The sequence below is a fragment of the Artemia sp. Qi Xiang Cuo genome, chromosome 5 (assembly GCF_049724085.1).
Source record: "Artemia sp. Qi Xiang Cuo chromosome 5, ASM4972408v1, whole genome shotgun sequence".
Lineage (NCBI taxonomy): Eukaryota > Metazoa > Arthropoda > Branchiopoda > Anostraca > Artemiidae > Artemia > Artemia sp. Qi Xiang Cuo.
Genome location: NC_142798.1, coordinates 3,632,889 through 3,650,881, shown reverse-complemented (window position 1 = coordinate 3,650,881; position 17,993 = coordinate 3,632,889). Strand labels below are relative to the sequence as shown.

At 34.7% G+C, this 17,993-nt stretch overlaps 1 protein-coding gene across 2 annotated transcripts in view; it reads left to right on the top strand.

Annotated features, from left to right (window-relative positions):
• The window catches only part of LOC148951729 (lysosome membrane protein 2-like), a 117,851-nt gene that overhangs the window by 24,870 nt on the left and 74,988 nt on the right, over positions 1 to 17,993 (top strand). For both annotated transcript variants that reach the window (XM_089089303.1, XM_089089304.1), the window contains exon 2: positions 932 to 1,023. In XM_089089303.1, the coding sequence (XP_088945429.1) occupies positions 932 to 1,023 (92 nt within the window). The remainder of the gene's footprint in view (positions 1 to 931; positions 1,024 to 17,993) is intronic.

The following is a 17,993-nucleotide window of genomic DNA, read 5'->3' as shown; positions in this document are numbered from 1 at the left end:
GACGTACATGGAATGGGATTTTCCCACGTCCTCAAATAAATTCATGTGAACGTTTCTCCCTGTGGACGAAACAGTTAAGCCTGATACGACCACTGACACTGTATTATTAACCAGTAGAAGTAGAAAATTCTAATTTATTATTTGGGCTTGATTAAAGGTCTAATTTTCTTTGAGCCCAGCCTGCAAGTTTCTGATTCTTCTTTTTAAATTTTTTTTTTACCATATAATCAAAATTAATGCCTTTCTGTTGGATTTGCAACTAAATTATTCGAGCTAGACACGTGAAGTTTTTGTAGAATGATTTCGGAAGCATGAGAATAATATGCAAACAAAATGGGAATAAATTGAAATAAAATGAGAATAAGCATGAGAATATAATTTTATAAAATATATATATTTTATAAAATTATATATAAAATATAAGAAACCTTGAAGACGTCCTGATGTGCCATCCTGAGAGAGCGCGAGGGCCAAAGGCCTGAACTGCTGAACAACGCGAGTGAAGGGAGGTGGTGTGAGACTAAAACACGTGAGGTCAATGCCGCAATCCTGTTGATGAGGACTGAAGGCAATGGTGAGCAGAGTGAAGTGACAAAAAGCCGGCGACGCTGTCTCGTTTGCCAGTTTACAGTAAAATAGTTCGGGCTAGGTTAAAATGCAGAACGCAGGCTAGTTGAATAAAATGTACTTTTGGGGAAGCTTGTTCTTTTACCAAAATAATGCGAAATTAAAAAAAAGATCAGCTAATATTTTAGTTTACGTTTTTACGTTTTATTTTACGTTTTATGATTTTGCGAGGTTACACTAAATAGCTATGGTTCTTTTCCAATAGACGAGCTTGAGGCTCCTCTAGTCAGTTCCCCTTACTCTGGTATGATTTTGAAGATTATATTTTAATATCAAGTGAATTTATTGTTGTTCTTTTTTCTAGCGATATTGGCAATAATTGGTGTCCTCTTTCTCGTGATGGGTATACTCAGTACTATGTACTTTTCATCCATGATCGATGCTTTTATACAATCGGTAAGTCACGTATAACCTTCAAGATTTGACCAAAATTGTTTATATTTGGTTTAATATATATATATATATATATATATATATATATATATATATATATATATATATATATATATATATATATATATATATATATATATATATATATATATATATATATATATATATATATATATCTGCTGTTTTCAAAGATAGTTTCTAATTCTGATTATTTGTAAAAAAGTAGCACTAAGGTTAATGAAAGTCTTGCGACCTTAGAGTGAAACTGTTCTACTGCTCGAAAACGCATTCCGAGATAAAACGCGATTAGATTATGAACGCAGTTTTTTTTTAACTCTGCGTAGTCCTTATAATAAAAGTTGATTCGGCCTAATATTTTCATTGGCCACTAATGATAGAGGAAACAAACAAATTTTGCTCTAACGTCCCATTCACAAGGAAATTTTGCTAATACAAGATTTAGTTAATAAGATTCTATTTGATTTTTTCAGCCAATCAGAAAATTCTATGAAAAAGATGTGATTCGCTCAAATTAGTGCTAGCCAAATCTCGGTATTAGTAAATCTCATTGTGAATGGGGTATAGGTAAACGTACTGAAGTGTCGATTAGGATAATACTGAAATTGGTAAGTAACAAAGGGCTGCTTTTTTTTGAAATTAGATGGAAATGTTTCTCATTTTCCTAATTATAAGCATTATTTGGTGTTTTCTCGTTCCCCAGGGGGTATTGCACCCCTAGATGAGGTGCTAGGCGTTTATATCAATTAATAGATTTCAATCAGATGTACATAAGACTGTAAAAACAAAGCCTCATTCATTCGACGATCATTTTGTGGGGACTATCAGCATAATTCATTCCCAAGTATCTTTCAGCAAAACAAAATTTTATAAATGAAAGACGATCCTAAAAATTTTGGTTTCTGACGGAATAGGGTAATTTTGCTTTAAAGATTGCGATTTATAAATCATCAGAAAACTATTTTTTTTCAATCAGCAATCAATCCACATTTGATGCTTTTCATACACTCAGTAAGTCAAGTGCATATGAACTTTCCCCATGCAAACTATCACTAAATCAATAAAAAACTCCTGCATACACAAATATCTTGTTTTGACCAAATTTCAAAGTATAGATTTTAATTGTTTGATGTCAATCATTTACTTGTGTTGTTTTCCTTTTGCAAAAACAAACAAGCAAATTTAGAAAATGTATGGAATTGATGCAAGTGACTATAATCCTGAATCTTAGATATAACATGCCAAGTCACATATCCGTTACGTAATTGTGTATTCTGTGAAATTTCTTGAAGAAATTCATACTCTGTGAAAAATTTATCTATTTCGTGCAATTTGATATATTAAAGCTCATTTGGGGTAGAAATTTGTTAAAGTGTCTGACAATCAGTGTCAGCTTCCCCAAAATTTAATAGTTTAAATTTTGCATTGTTAAAATGGGTTATTCAGGTTCATTTTTTTTTGTATCCGAGGTAAAAACCTATACCCATGATTTACAATCGGTTTGCCTTTATTTACAACATTAACCCTTCTCTATAGCCTTCTTCGCAAGAAAAAAAAAACTGTTAACCTGCAAACGGATATTGGATTTTTGGATATATTAGTATTATTGATATATTAGTATTATTATAAATAGTATTATTGGATATATTGAATTCCTGTTTTGCCCTTTTTTGCCTTTTTACTCCAAATAAAAAAAAAGTTCAGATTCTCAACTGTTACTTTATTCTAGGTCAAATTTCTGCTTTATTCCTTTTTTTCTTGAAAAGAGATTTTAAAAGTCCCTCTTGATACTAAGGGTGGCTTTGTTCAGGGTTCCTCGAGTTTTAACAGGCTGGTGATAGATTGAGTCTTATAACACGATCGAACACCCTCTCTAGAATTTGCAATAAAATTTTTCACTTCCCAAGCTCACCTAGAGAAACAGATTTGTCACACTAACAGTGATTTGAGCATCCACAGTTCGGACCAATTGTTCCCATCTGTGAGTTCACCTTAGTGGATTTATTTCTTTTTGCACTTTTCCCCTCATTCTCTCCCTTATTTACTAGCTTTCTCGCTCCCTTTTTCACCCCTTATTAGTTGCTAGAGGAACACAGGAGACTGGAGACTAACACCGGAGAGCAATGTTGTTTATTTATTGCTATTAAATAAAAAAACAAGTTTTTTCAACTGAAAGTAAGGAGCAACATTAAAATGAAATGAACAGAAATTATTACTTATATGGGGGGAGGGGGTTCTCCCCCTCTTCAATACCTCGCTCTTCACGCTGGAAAATCCGATGCCCCCTTCATGAAAAATGTCTCTATGGAAAGATTCTCCCACTTACCCTTCTCCCTCCGATCCTCCCCACCAAAAAATACCCCTGAAAACGTCTGTATACTTCCCAGTGACCAATACTATATGTAAACAATCGGCAAAGTTCAAAACTTGCAGCCCTTCCCCTGGGGAGTGTAGGGGATTAAGTCATCCTCAAAAACATAGTTATTAGATTTTCGACTATGCTGAACGAAATGGCTATCTCAAAGTTTTGATCGGGTGGCTTTGGAAAAAATTGAGCATGGGAGGGGGCCTAATTGCCCCTCCAATTCTTTTGGTCACCTAAAAAGGGCACTAGAATTTTTCATTTCCGTTCAAATGAGCCCTCTCGCGATATTCTAGGACCACTGAGTTGATACGATCCCCCCTGAAAAAAAAAGATAGGAGCTTGAAACCTCTACAGTAGGGTTCTCTGATACGCTGAATCTGATGGTGTATTTTCGTTAAGGTTTTATGACTTTTAGGGGGTGTTTTCCCCTTTGTTTTCGAAAATAAGGCAAATATTCTCAGCCTCTTAAATTTTGATGGGTAAAACTAAACTTGATGAAACTTCTATATGAAATCAGCATAAAAATGCGATTCTTTTGATGTATTTACTGGTATCAAAATTCCGTTTTTTAGAGTTTCGGTTACTATTGAGCCGGCTCGCTACTTACTTACAGTTCGTTACCACGAACGGCTTGATTTTATCACTGACTGCCCCCCAATCTTGGGCTGAAATTAAACTGAATTTGTAATCAAATGTCATATTTTTCCAAGAATAGGATCCCTCTACTGTCTATCAACACATAGTCCACATTTTATTAAAAACTATATTCTAATTGAACACTGTAAAGTAAATGAAAAGAAAAGTAAGGAAAAATATGTTTATTAAATATAAATATGCCTCTTTATTCTTGGTCGTTAATACCAGAGAAATGGTTAAACTTATAGTCAAAATTAATGAGTGTTTGAAAAGCTAAAGTTTCATTCTATCTAAATCTTGACACCCCACTTGAACCTGAAGAGAAAAGTTAGAAAAAGTATGTTTATTTACTAGAAAATCAGAAATTCACGGGACTGTAGGTTCCAATGTTGGGACGTCTGGTACGATTTCTAAAATCTCGACAGCGTGCAAGTGCACTGGTCGAAAAAAAAGCGAGACCGGCGGGAGACATTTGCCTCCCTGATACTTTTCGAGACTAAAATTCCTCTACTGCTAATCAAGCTATAGCTACTTGTAAACTATTCGGAACACACTCAAGAATTTGATCTGCAAGATCTGACAAAATCCGGTTTTGATATCTGTATTCAGATACAGTTAGCTTAGGCTCAGTGGGAAAACTACGTTGTAGGTATATTTAATTAAATATTTAATATGTAGAGTGGGTATTTTGGTTAGGCGTTTAATACAGTGCATTCTGGGCGGCCTTCTTTCCATTATTTTTTTATGCAGTTTGTTTAATTTTGTTTCTAAAGTATTATATTCTTGTCATATTTTGGTATATTTTATTAGGATTGACCTAACTTCACTTCTTGGGTTTGTTCTGTATAATTAACAAGTACCGAGCTATATTACAAATTTTGTATATTTTGAAATAACACTTTATCTCGGTATCTTTCGGCCAGATTCGGCACAACGCTATGGCAGGTGCGCTCATTTGCCTGGGTCAAAAAATTTAAGTACCGAAACCCGTATGGGCAAGTGAGTTTTCCTCTGAGGAGCCCTGATATGTGGTAATTACTCGGAGAATATTGAATTTTGTAGACTTAAGGTGCTTTGGCTTGGCTTTAGGACAATGATTTACAGTTATTAATGTTTGAATTAATGTTTGGGTTTGGATTTACTGTTTTGTCCTAGGTGATTGGATGGATGAGTAAGGTTCAAGTGCTCATTTATCTCAGTTACTAAATTAGGAAGACAACTTTTTTTTTACCAAGTAATTACCTGTAATACATTATAGAATAATTATACTATTCGTCTATGCTTGTGTACTGTTTGCTGATTTTATGCCAAATCCAAGTCACTTCTTTTCTTATAAAATGCGATGAACAAAACCTGCCATGATGATTACGAAATCTTAAAAGAAAAGAAAACCCTTTTTGCTTCTGACAACTAATTCCTGTGCCAGAATCTTGGCAGTTGGAACATCTGTGGTTAAAATAAAGAATGAAAAATTATGAAGCTATAAAATTCGTCTCTTAAGCCATGCGTCGAGTGAGTCATGTGCATAATTAAGGTTCTGACGATGAACATTTGGGAATTTTATAACCAAGTATTTTAAAAAGTTCAGGGACAGAATGAAAAGCAGGGGAGTATCCCCATAATTTTTATTAGGGGGGGGGGCAAGAGGGGTCCATGTCCCTCTCCCTTACCCCCTAAACGGTGCCGCTGATGAAAAGAGCTAGGTACAGGGCGTTCTCAAACTGTACGAGGAGTAACCGAGGTATTTGTCTCTTTAACGGAACATACTCAAGAATTACACTGTCTAAGATCTGACAAACCCGGTTTGCCTGTCTGGAATCGGATATGATCTTATTTTTAGTGAGAAAACTACGACGTAGGTATATTTTATTTAAATATTTAATATTTAGAGGTAGTTAGGGGTTAGGTTAAGTTAGGTTAGGTATTTAATATAATGAGCTCTGCGCGGCCTGCTTTCAAAAATTCTTTGTCATCGTCTCCATAATTTTGTTTCTAAAGTATTATACTGTCATCATGTTTTGGTATATTTCATTAGGACTAACCTAACTTAAATTCTTGGGTGGGTTCTGTTTAACAGACAAGTACCGTAACCGGAACTATAAAAAAAGAAGATTGGGAAGCAAAAACTCCTTTTTACTGTGATTCCAAACACATAAAATACGTTAAGTTTGAAATGACCTATAAAAAGTTCCGAGCGTTGCAAAATTTCCGTAAATTACGCAAAAGTTGAAAACCTTGCCATAGTATTGACAAGGTTTATACATTGTCTACAATTTTCAGATCTTCCTACAGTAAAGCGCCAAATGCCGCCATATTATGCGGGGAAACACAAATTTTGACCCAATAAGGACCAAAATGCTATCTAGAGACAATTTTAGCATTGCACAGAATAATCTCTGTTCGTTTTAAGTTTTACTGTTGCTGTTTACTTTCACTTGAAAGAAACGTATTTAACATCAGTGATTGCTTATGACGAGATGGTAAAGATGAAACCAAAGGCTAAAAAAAAAGTTTTGTTTTACAATTTGACAAAAAAAAACTATTTTCGCCACTCTTGTCTTTTGTCTAATCCGTTCACATAAATTTCTAGAAAATTATCTTCCTAATATATAGAAAAATAAAATGGCCTAACGAAAATTTATATTTAAGCAATCTATCTAGTTTTCAGTAAAGCACAAATAAGGCTCGTCTTTCAAGACGTTTACAGGGTATCGCTGCACCACAATTATTTATGGTTATTTCTGTTTGTTTCACGTTCGAAATTGTTCCTTTCAATTTCTGTTGTTTCTGGTTACCTTTTTTTTTAAACGTGATGTTGTGATAAAAGATTACATTGCATAAATATTACAAAATACTTGCAACGATAAAATTAGTAAGTTAAAGAAATTTTCGTCAAGTTTTTGTGTATTAAAAGAAAAAAAAATAATGAATTTTTCTCACGGAAATACAGAGCGAATTTGAAACTTCTAACGTATAAGAATTATTGCTTCTCATTGTATGCAACAAATGTCTGTTAAATTAGCTAAAATAATCTGACTCAGGATAAGTCCCTATATTTATATATTTGTGCATAGGCTAATTGCAATGCTTAACCGAGGAAACAAAACAATACATAAATTAGATACAGGTGAAACGTAAAGTTATTTTGAGTAGATTTTTTTTTTAAAGTAGAAAAATATATTTAGAAAATTTTTGCATGGTCTTGACTTAAATTGGCATGACTTTTTCAAAATAAAACCTAGTCCAATAATTATCTCGATTTTTGGTTTTAAAATGGATATTTTATGATTACGTTATAGAAAAACTCCATTTGATAGTACCCAGGTAATGGGTGTTTCACACTACAACATAAAATTGTTGACAGTAGCATAACTTAAGACTTATATGTTTGGAGAAAATTTTGTCCATAGCTTAGGCAGTTTTCAAACAGTTCGTGATAACGAACTGTAAGTAAGGAGCGACCCGGCTCAATGGTAACCGAAACTCTAAAAAACGAAATTTTGATACCAATAGATACATCAAAAGAATTAGATTTTAATGCTGATTTCAAATATATAAGTTTCATCAAGTTTAGTCCTACCCATCAAAAGTTACGCACCTGAGAAAATTTGGCTGATTTGGCGGAACACAGGAGACTGGAGACTAACACCGGAGAGCAATGTTGTTTATTTATTGCTATTGTACCCATCAAAAGTTACGCACCTGAGAAAATTTGGCTGATTTGGCGGAACACAGGAGACTGGAGACTAACACCGGAGAGCAATGTTGTTTATTTATTGCTATTGTACCCATCAAAAGTTACGCGCCTGAGAAAATTTGGCTGATTTTCAAAAAAAGAGACAAAGACCCCCTAAAATCTATAGAACCTTAATGAAAATCACATCATCATATTCAGCGTATCAGAGAACCCTACTGTAGAGGTTTCAAGCTCCTATCTACAAAAATGTGGAAAATGTGGAAAGATCACGGGTGCGTCTTTATTTTTTTATTTGTTTTTTTTTGTTTATTTTTTTCCCACGGGTGATCGTATCGACCCAATTGTCCTAGAATATCGTGTTAGGGCTCATTGGAATGGAAATTAAAAGTTCTAGTGCCCTTTTTAAGTGACCAAAAAAATGGACGGCAACTAGGCCCCCTCCCATGCTCATTTTTTTTCCCAAAGTCACCCGATCAAAATTTTGAGATAGCCATTTTGTTCAGCATGTTCGAAAATATTATAAATATGTCTTTTACGATGACTTAATACCCCGAAGCTCCCGGGGGGAGGGCTGAAAGTTATGAATTTTACCCAATGTTAACATATGGTATTGGTTATTGGGAACTATACAGACGTTTTCAGGGGAGATTTTTTCTGGTAGGGGGGGGGGGGGTATTTTGGAGGGTCTTTCCATGAAGGAAGTTTTCATGGGGGAAGGGTCATTGCTATGAAGGGGATGCCGGACATCCCAGCATTATTTAAAAAAAGATCAGAAATTAAATATAAAAAAACTAGTTTTTCAACTGCAACAGCAGCAACATCAAAAGTTAAACCGAACAGAAAATATTACATATATGATTTCGTTCACCCCCTAGTCAATTTTTTAGTACTTTCATAAGAGCTATTTATTCTAATTAACGGCCTTTGTGATTAAGCGGTCATTTTTAAACAATTGGAACAAGATTCGAACTTTAGCTTAAAGAGCAAGGTATTGACTGGGGGGCGAACCCCCTAATATACGTATTAAAATATATAGAAGAAAAAATATAGAAGTTCGTTACGTAAGTTAATTCGTAAGTTGAGTATATTTACTACTAATAAAAACGTTCGTAGATAAAATTAAACAAGTTTCGAGAAAGCCATTTAACCAAATGAAAGTAAAATTAATATTCAAATTTTGTTCTAATTATTCATGTACGGTGAGCCAAAATCAAAACCTGCATTAATTCAAAAATGTTCAAAAATTAAATAAAAAGGGAGTCGCCTCCTTAACGCCTCGCTCTTTACGCTAAAGTTTGACTTTCTAACAACTCTATTTTTTTAAACAATAAAAAACTTTAGCGTAAAGAGCGAGGCGTTAAGGAGGGGACAGCCCCTTTCATATAAGGAATAATTTCTGTTCGTTTTAAGTTTTAACGTCGTTCCTTACTTTCAGTTAAAAAAACTTGTTTTTTTTTATTTAATAGGTAAACATGAGCTCTATTTAGGATTATACTTAGTCACTGTAGTTTATGTCAGGTTATGGACAGGTTAATCAGAACAGCTACAAAATAAAATTTCTTGAGGATAATTAATACGTTTTGAAAAAAAAATGAATAATTTTTCATAGAAAGCCTTTCACGCTTCATTATAGCTTGAATGTTCATCTCTATTCCACGTCTTAATTTTTTAATTGTTTACTAACGATGATTGCGATGATTTTAGACGGTGATTATGATGGTTTTATGGATTTTTGTGTTAGCCTAGTGTTCAAGGACTTGTTTAAGTGTGAAACATTATGCTTAACGTAACGGACATAACCACTTAGCATAAAAAATTACGTACGTAGTATGAAAGCCACTTAAATGTTTAGGCTTTAGCCTAACTTCAGAAATTCTTGTCATAACTGGAAATTATCCATACTACCGAAATAGCTGAATTTGGAGTTTTTATTAGGGTCTATCTATTAGTTCCAGAGACGGTTTTTGGGGATGGGCAGAGGGGGCACTTGCTCCGGGCGTAGAAATTTTAGGGGCCGAAAATTTTAAACAAATAATATTACGCCTATAATATTTTTGAAACTTTATTAACAAAGCAGAAGGCACAGTTAATAAATGAAAATAATTAATAAATTATTAATTAATTAATAAAATAATCAATTAATAAATAACTAATTATAAATAATAGAACAATAAATCATTAATTAATTGATAAATTGAATGTGATTTTGTTAATAAATAAATTTTTTTATAAATTTTGGCCTGAAAATTCTGTGGTAGACAGGGAGGGGGCGCTAATCAAGATTTTGCCCCGGTCACAAGAGATGCCAGAATCGCCACTGATTAGTTCTTGATCTCGAAAATAGTAAAGTGTGTTTCCAGAGTATAAAATTGTAGTTATTTTTATCAAGTTGGGTAGGACCAATGATTTGCCTGATTAATCAGTCTGTCATTTTTGTATTGACTGCTAAAATACATTTTTTTTTCCTGAATTTTTGGAAGCATTAAATTATATACTAAAAGCTATCGATATTATGGCTACTGAGAGCCTTGAAGATTTTACTGTAGACAGGCTACTTAAGGACCTTTCTTCTTTAGAACAACATTGTGCTTTTTTGTGTGGGTTTTGTGCTTTAGTAAAGCGCTAGTTCAATAAAATTATACAAATATATGAAATGATCGCGAGTCAGTTATATAGGCATATGTTGTATCGCCTGAGAAGCAATAATTTTTGTCCGTTTCAAGTTTTAATTTCGCTATTTATGCCCACTGTAGCCAGGCGATGATTGAGACCCAAATTAGCTGAATAGCTTGAAACTCTTAAGCCATAGTTCTCTGGAAAATTGGTTTTTAATGTGCAATAAAAAAAATTGTAATATTAAATGCTAAAAAAAATTGATTCGATTTTGTCGATTCGTGACACCTCAAAATGGGTCAAACATTTGGTACTGGTGCGTTATATGGGCCTTTACAAGGAAACCAGTCACGAAAAACCCGCCAGACGGGTTAATTCAAGAGACCACTATAGAGTAATGCAATGCAAAGCGTGGTTTTCATTGCGTTTACGATATTTAAACTGTTGGGTTTTGGGGTTTAGGGGAGGGGGGAAGGTACCTAGGTTAGGTTACGTATTTAATATATGCTACGATATACCCCCAAGACAACTCAAGAAAATTTGGGGGTGGGGGAGGAGGATGTATTTTGCAAAATCTAAGGAGGATCATGATTTTTGGTTTTTCTTTTTTTCAATGAAAATACCAAAACAAGAAAATTTTCAATGAAAATACCCCCAAACAAATATTTTTCAGAATTAGGCAGCTACATGCCCTTTCCCCTCCCCAAACTGACGCCTCTACATCACTTTGGATTATCGCTACTAAATTTTGACTGAAAAAGCAATCGAATGTCAACTGTAAATACAAGAAGTACTGCTTTGTTATGGCGTAACCATGTTAAAAAAAAATGTTTCTTAAAAAAAATATATTCTTTGAAGTAATCTCCATGTTCAACTGAGCCGTTCAACTTCCCTAATTATAAAACTTGAAGTATTTTACTATAGTAGGTAAAGACCTACTCGAATAATTACTATAGCATCAAACAGGTGTTACACACCTATATTCTTACCTTAGTAAATTCCCGACATAAACCTGTTCAACGTAATAGTGACCCACTTTGAAAAAGGTCGCGACCCTGTGGATGGTATTGGATTTTTTGCTGTCCTTTAATCTGGTGTAAAGGGAGGGGCTATTAACTTCATATTTCTTGTTCACCAAAGCAGGAAAACAGGGTCAGCGTTGTGGTGCAACCAGAGGACGAACTGGACTTTAAGGGGGAGGGGTATACTCTCCAGTCTAAATTGCTTAATTCTTGCGTAATTATATATGAGCATATCAGGTAGCCTATCTTCAATGACATTTTTCTGAATTTTAGCCTACCGCGGATTGAGCTCATTCCCTACCCAGGTCATGCCGGGGATCATGTACTAGTAATGCTTCTGGTTCGCAGTTATCTTTACAGGTAGATAACACAAAGAGATGTTCACAACAAGGGCGAATCCAGGATTTTTGCTGAGAGGGGGGAGTACAAAGAACTTTAAAAACGCATCAAAAATTTGTTTATATGTTTTGTTACGTTTTTACCAGCCGGACAGAAATTTCTGGGGAGGTTAAAACCCTGAAACCCCCTCCGCTGGATACAGCTTTGGCTCACATTCTACAGGCAGTGCGCAACCATTGGGTGACTCAGCTTCATGGTGAACTCCCCCAGCCCCTAAGTGTTCCGCCGTCTTTTGCCTCTGATGAAAATAATTATCATCTTCATAATATAAAAAGATATTTATATTCCTTTCGCTCCTTCTGTAAGGTCAGATTTCAATCTTGTAATGGCGAGTTATATCCTGTGGAATATAATGTCTGAATCAGCTGGAGTGTGCCACTCTTTTAGGTTGTTAAAAGAAAATGTTGGCTTCATAGAAGTTTTTTTTTATTTTTTGCAGGATTTATAGTCTATTTAGCCTATGTAACTTATTTAATCTATCTAATGTGTTTAATTTTTGTGTTCTATATCAGTGGCGTAATTTTGTCAAAATCTGGGGGGGGGGGCAAAGTTGGAGTCAATTTTCCAAAATCAAGTGAAAATGACAGTAAAAACCAAAAAATTAGCCATTTGGTACTATAAAGGTACTATTTAGTACTATGAAAAAGCTATAAAGGTGCGTTATAGTAGTATTATAAAGGTAAATATGTACTAAAAAAACTGATTTGTTTCTGTTGATGCTGGAATTATGCAGGTTTATCTCAGTTTGACAAGATTTTGGAAGAAACTAAATTTCAGCTGGGGGACAACTGGGGTCTGGGGGGGGGGCAAGATCTGGGTGGGATTTTGAACAAATATTAAATAAAAGTTCAAATAGGGATAAAATCCTTTTAATAGACAGCGTTTCACAAACAGTGATAGAAATTCACAAAAAATACCAGCTATTTCGGTCATATTTGCAGTGACCGTCATCAGTAGTTCTCATCAGTGGTGACCGTCAGTTTTACTACTGACGACGGTCACTGCATATGTGATCGAAATATCTAGTATTTTTTGTGAATTTCTATCACTGTTTGTGAAACGCTGTCTATTAAAAGGATTTTATCCCTATTTGAACTTTTATTTATCGTCATGGAAAGGCAGTGTGGTCTTAAATTATCTATGAACAAATATTAGGGGAGGAGTCCCTCCCCTTATCTTCCCCGTGTACAAGTATTATTGGTATTAAATGAAAATTAAAAATGTACCCCAATGGCTGTATTTAGGCTAAACTTGAAATGTAGCCTAAACATTTGAATGTGGGCGATTTTCCCGACCAATCATAAGCGAAGAAACAAACCTACTATTACCACTGTGTAAGGCCATATTCATTGGGATTTCAGGGTTTGAACCCTTCCTCTCCGAAATTTTTGTCGAGTCGTAAAAATGTAGCAAAAAACATATACTTTTTTGATGCGTAATACCAACTCCCCCCCGAAAAAATTAACACCCCCGAAAGAAAATCCTGGATACGTTCTTACCACTGCATCTCCGTTTTAGCGCCGAAAGGGCTATTCTCTGAAAAAAGAGAATTGTCCAGCGAGACCTGATTAATCCAATTCTTTTGTGGCTAAAAGCAATGCAATCGGTTAAATGCGCTACACTGATATATTATATTGGCTGTCACGCTGCGTAAGTAAGTTTCTGTTCTTAGGGATTAAATTACCTATATATAACCTTCCACACTAAAAAGCTCTTTCACACAAGGTTAACGCAAAAATCCATAAAACCGTCGTAATCATCTTTTAAAATCATCAGAATCGTCACTGGCAAGAGTATATTCAAAAAGCTAAAAATGCGGAATGAAGATGATGATTCCATTCAGAGGGAGGTACACTATTTATAATTATTTTTTTTAATTTCTAATTTTATGTTTTTTTAACTGGTTAAAGTCGTTTTTGTGACCCTTCAACACCCCTCCCCCCTTGTATGCCCCATATATAGCCGTAGGTTGTATACAAAACATAGGATAAAAAGGTTATAACTCGGTTCCTTATTTTATGCCGCTTTTCAACATAATAGCTATTGCCCTGACAATGCACCCCCCCCCCCTGAGGGACACATAAATACCCATAGATAGGATAAAACTTATTGCAAAAAGTCTGTGGGCCATAGCAACACATAATACAATCTACAAACCAAAGCTCAGGAACAAAATACAACTTTAGATAATAAAAATCAAAAAAGAAAAAAGCACAACAAAACGACAAAAAAAGAAACACACCAAGGTTCAACTTTTAACCAACAAACACCATATAATAAAATTCAATAATAATATATTTGTTTTCTGTTCTTTCTTTCCATTGTGTTTGATCAGTTCTAAAACCAGCTGCCCTGTGTAGACTCCAGATGCATTGATATACGTGTAACGGAAAAGATACACAGACTTACGTAGATACCCATGAACTCAAACAAACACAACTTAAAAACAATAGGGAAATTTTTTCAAGACAGTGCAATTTAAATCGGTGAATATTTCGGCCCTATGTCCAAGGGCTGTCTTCAGTACAACATTAAAGAAAAAATGTATATATAAACAACTTACATTAAAATACAAAATTTAAAACTAAAAATGCTCTTAAAAACTTTTAAAACAGCCCCAGTATCCTTACTTCTACGAAGTTCAACCAGGAAAAGTTTTTAAGAGCATTAAAAAAAAAAGAGTCCTGGTTGAACTTCGTAGAAGGATACTATAAGCCCAAATATATGCCCAAATTCGGCAATAAGGAAAATATTACTAATGGATAGGGGAAAAACAGAGAAAAGAATCCTCGAAACTTCTGGCAAGAAGGGAAAGATTTATTTATGGATTTGGTAGAAATGTTTTATTGAAGTCTAACCCTTCTCCCAAAAAATATTTGTCGCTTTAACTCAAAATAACATTAGTGTGCATATTTACCGGTGGAAATATGAATATATCAACCTGTACATAATTTTTTAAGACTGATTTGGCCAATCACAATAAATGTTTATTTTACGATTAATATAAAATAGCAACGGAATAAGTAGGGACGAACACAAGGGGGGCCTTAGTCCTGTCGAAATCCTAAAATTTTCAGGATTTCTGGGAATTTCTTATTGAAATTATAAAAAATATGGCCCTTCCCCCCAAAAAAACTTCTTGGGTATCTCTTCGACGATAAGGTAAATGTAAATGAAAGCAAAAGAATGTAGCTGCTATTTTGAGCCGCTGTTCACGGTTCGTGCCAAAAAATAGATAAAACAAAAATGAAGATTTTTAGAAATACAACTACCTTAATAAAACCCTGAAAATAAGCAACGAAGATTGAAACCAATAAAAGCACAATTGCTTAACTTTACATTGAGGCTATATACTTACCCGCCGTGTCCTTTCGCCATAATGGGTTTTATACCGTTGCTCCTTATTTAGAAATCTAATTCCTTAGCGTTTAATTGGAATCTGGCCAATTTCCGACCTGAAAAGCATAAAAACGATAAAAGATTGCGAGTAAATAAATGACAAACTTTGAGCGGCCGCGGACATGTAGATCGCCCTTCATTCTCAAAACATGAGGGCTCTTGTAATTGCTTGTAATGAACTTAAAATGGCAGCAGAGAAACCAACTAAATTTATTTTTTAATAAAAAGATATATCTTGCCTTGGAATGATAAAGAAATGGTATTAATTATACACGATAGGCATCTTCATTAGAATATTTGTGGCTAGAAAACTAATTTTCTTCAGATTTACCTTTTTTGCTAAGAAAGGCAAGTGTAGTGTAGATATTGTGTTTGATTATATTCTTGAATCCTTAAATCTTAGTTACTTAATTAAAACTTTGGGTGGGTTGGATGTTTTTTATATAAAGGCCGGTCAGTTCGAGTGGTTTCCCACTTTAAATAATCGTGCATCGTATTGCCTGCATTATGCGTGGCGGAAGTGTGCCACGCTTGGTGTGAAAAGTTAAGACGTGGTGAAAGTGTGCCATGTACGACACGAACAAGTGGGACTCTGAGACTTACACCTGAGTGCGGAGATTGAGTACCCTTTTTTCCAGTTCAATCAATTTTGAGGCATTTTGGACAATGCAATTCATTTTCCAGGAATAGGTTTATTGATTGTGTGTCAGAATTCCATGAAAGGAATTAGATTTTAACTTCCTTTTCCTTATTTACTTTTAGACATTACCGGCAAATTCCTAAAAAGACAGGTATCTGAAAACAAACCGTTTGTTAGTCATTATCCGGTTATTTGCATATTTTTTATTCACGTTTAGTTTGTTCCAGTCTCGCCATCTATTTTGTTTGAAACAGTCAAGTCGAATATCCGACAATTAATGAATAAACAATGAAGCCTTTTTTTCGCGAAAGAACAAAACATTTATTCATAAGCGAAATTAAAAAAAACACAGACTAAAAAAAATTTAAGATCAAGGTCATACTTACCATCCCCTGCCAATAGGGGCTCCAGCTTCGAATCCCTCACAAGTAAAAGTGAAAAATACAAACAAATTAATTTTTACGATTATTAGCTACAAAAGATATTTTCCGCAGCTACCCTCTCCACCGTCTCAGTCAATTCTTAGAATTGGCCCTGTTATAATTATTATTATTTATTTATAACCCATTATACAGACAATAAAAAAGACGGAGTACGGCAAAGACAAAAGAAAGAAAAATAAACTTGAATAAAGGTAAATGCACCAACTGCATAGCATCAATAACTTCTACTAATGACAGTGCGTTGCATGAACTATTACTGGAGAATCGCATGCCACTGATTACCAAGGCCGTATGCAGGGGGGGGGGTTACCCGGTTTGAACCCCCCCCCCCCCGAAATTTTTGACCGAGTCGAAAATTATTAAAACCTAGGTAAAAATCATTAAAATTAGTCGAAAACTGAGTCAAAAATTAGTAAAAAAAAAACCCAAAAAAGTCAAAATTAGTAACCCCCCCCCCTAAAAAAAAATCCTGGATCCGCCCTTGCTGATTAATAATAATTTTCCTGTTATACTGTCGTATTTGTTTTTCTATTGTAAGCGTGGGATCAGCTATTTTGTATTTTCTGATCAGGTGAGTGTTGCATGTCCAGGGTGGAAACCTTAGTAGAAACAGCCCTGTGTAAAATGCAGCAACGATTTTGACATTCATACGTATTTTGGGCACACATATATAAGGCCTTTCAGACCATAAACATACTCTCCCCCATGTCTCCCGTAAGCGTTTATACCACTTCTGTAATTTACCTGTTGTTACGCAAAATAATTGTGTCTATGTGTCCGACATTCCTGTAAATTGCAATGTCATTTTGACATTTCAGTGATGAGCTAGCCTACCAGCCGGATTTTCCTTGGCTTCGTAAACATACCCGCATGCAGGAGGAAAAGACAGAATATTCTCGTAAACATGCCCACATGAATAAGTGATAGGGGGAGGATCTCCCCTTTATTATTTATTTAATATCTATTTGTTTTCAGGTAAATCTGCATATTCGAGTCTTTTTGGAAGAGTTTTAATCCTTACTTTTGTAAAATTGTCCTTTTCAGAATAAATAAATTCATCTACTTCAGTATAGATCTGGTTAAAAATCGTTATCATGACTGGCAGTGTCTTCATGCGGAGGTTTCGTGGCTTTGTGTAGTTTGGGTGTCTCAGAAGTCAAGCTTCTTTCTTTTTTTTAATTTCTCCCCTCGCCCTCTTACTTATTTTTTTACTTGATTACTCTTGATTTATTATGCACCAATCTATCAAACTTTTATAAACCCGTCTCTACTCTGCACCCTCTAGGGCTGAAGTCTACTTAAAAATAAAGATATTTGTGTAAAAAGACATTCCAACAGCAAGAAAAAAATTATACAAACCTAGTTCAAATAACCCTTCCTTGCGACATGCGGGATTGAACCATAGAATCTTTATTCCAGAAGCGCCGCCTTGTCCACTTCGCTGCCGCAAGGTGCCTTATTGATTGTTTATTCTAATAATCTCTTCACGTAATCTTTATAGAACAGTTATCATGGCCGATGACAGAGCGGCTGTCCTCTGCCAAAACCAAGTATCTACATTTTTCATGTTTCCGAGAAAATCGTAAAATCGTGATTTTTTTCATTTTCTAAGCTGGAATAGCTGATGACGATACACGACTTTGTCAATAGGTATTCCGGAGTCGGCCTAGTAGGGAGAAACATTTTTTTTCACATTATTTTTTTTTAAACTTCAGTAAATGTAGATACTATGTTTTGGCAG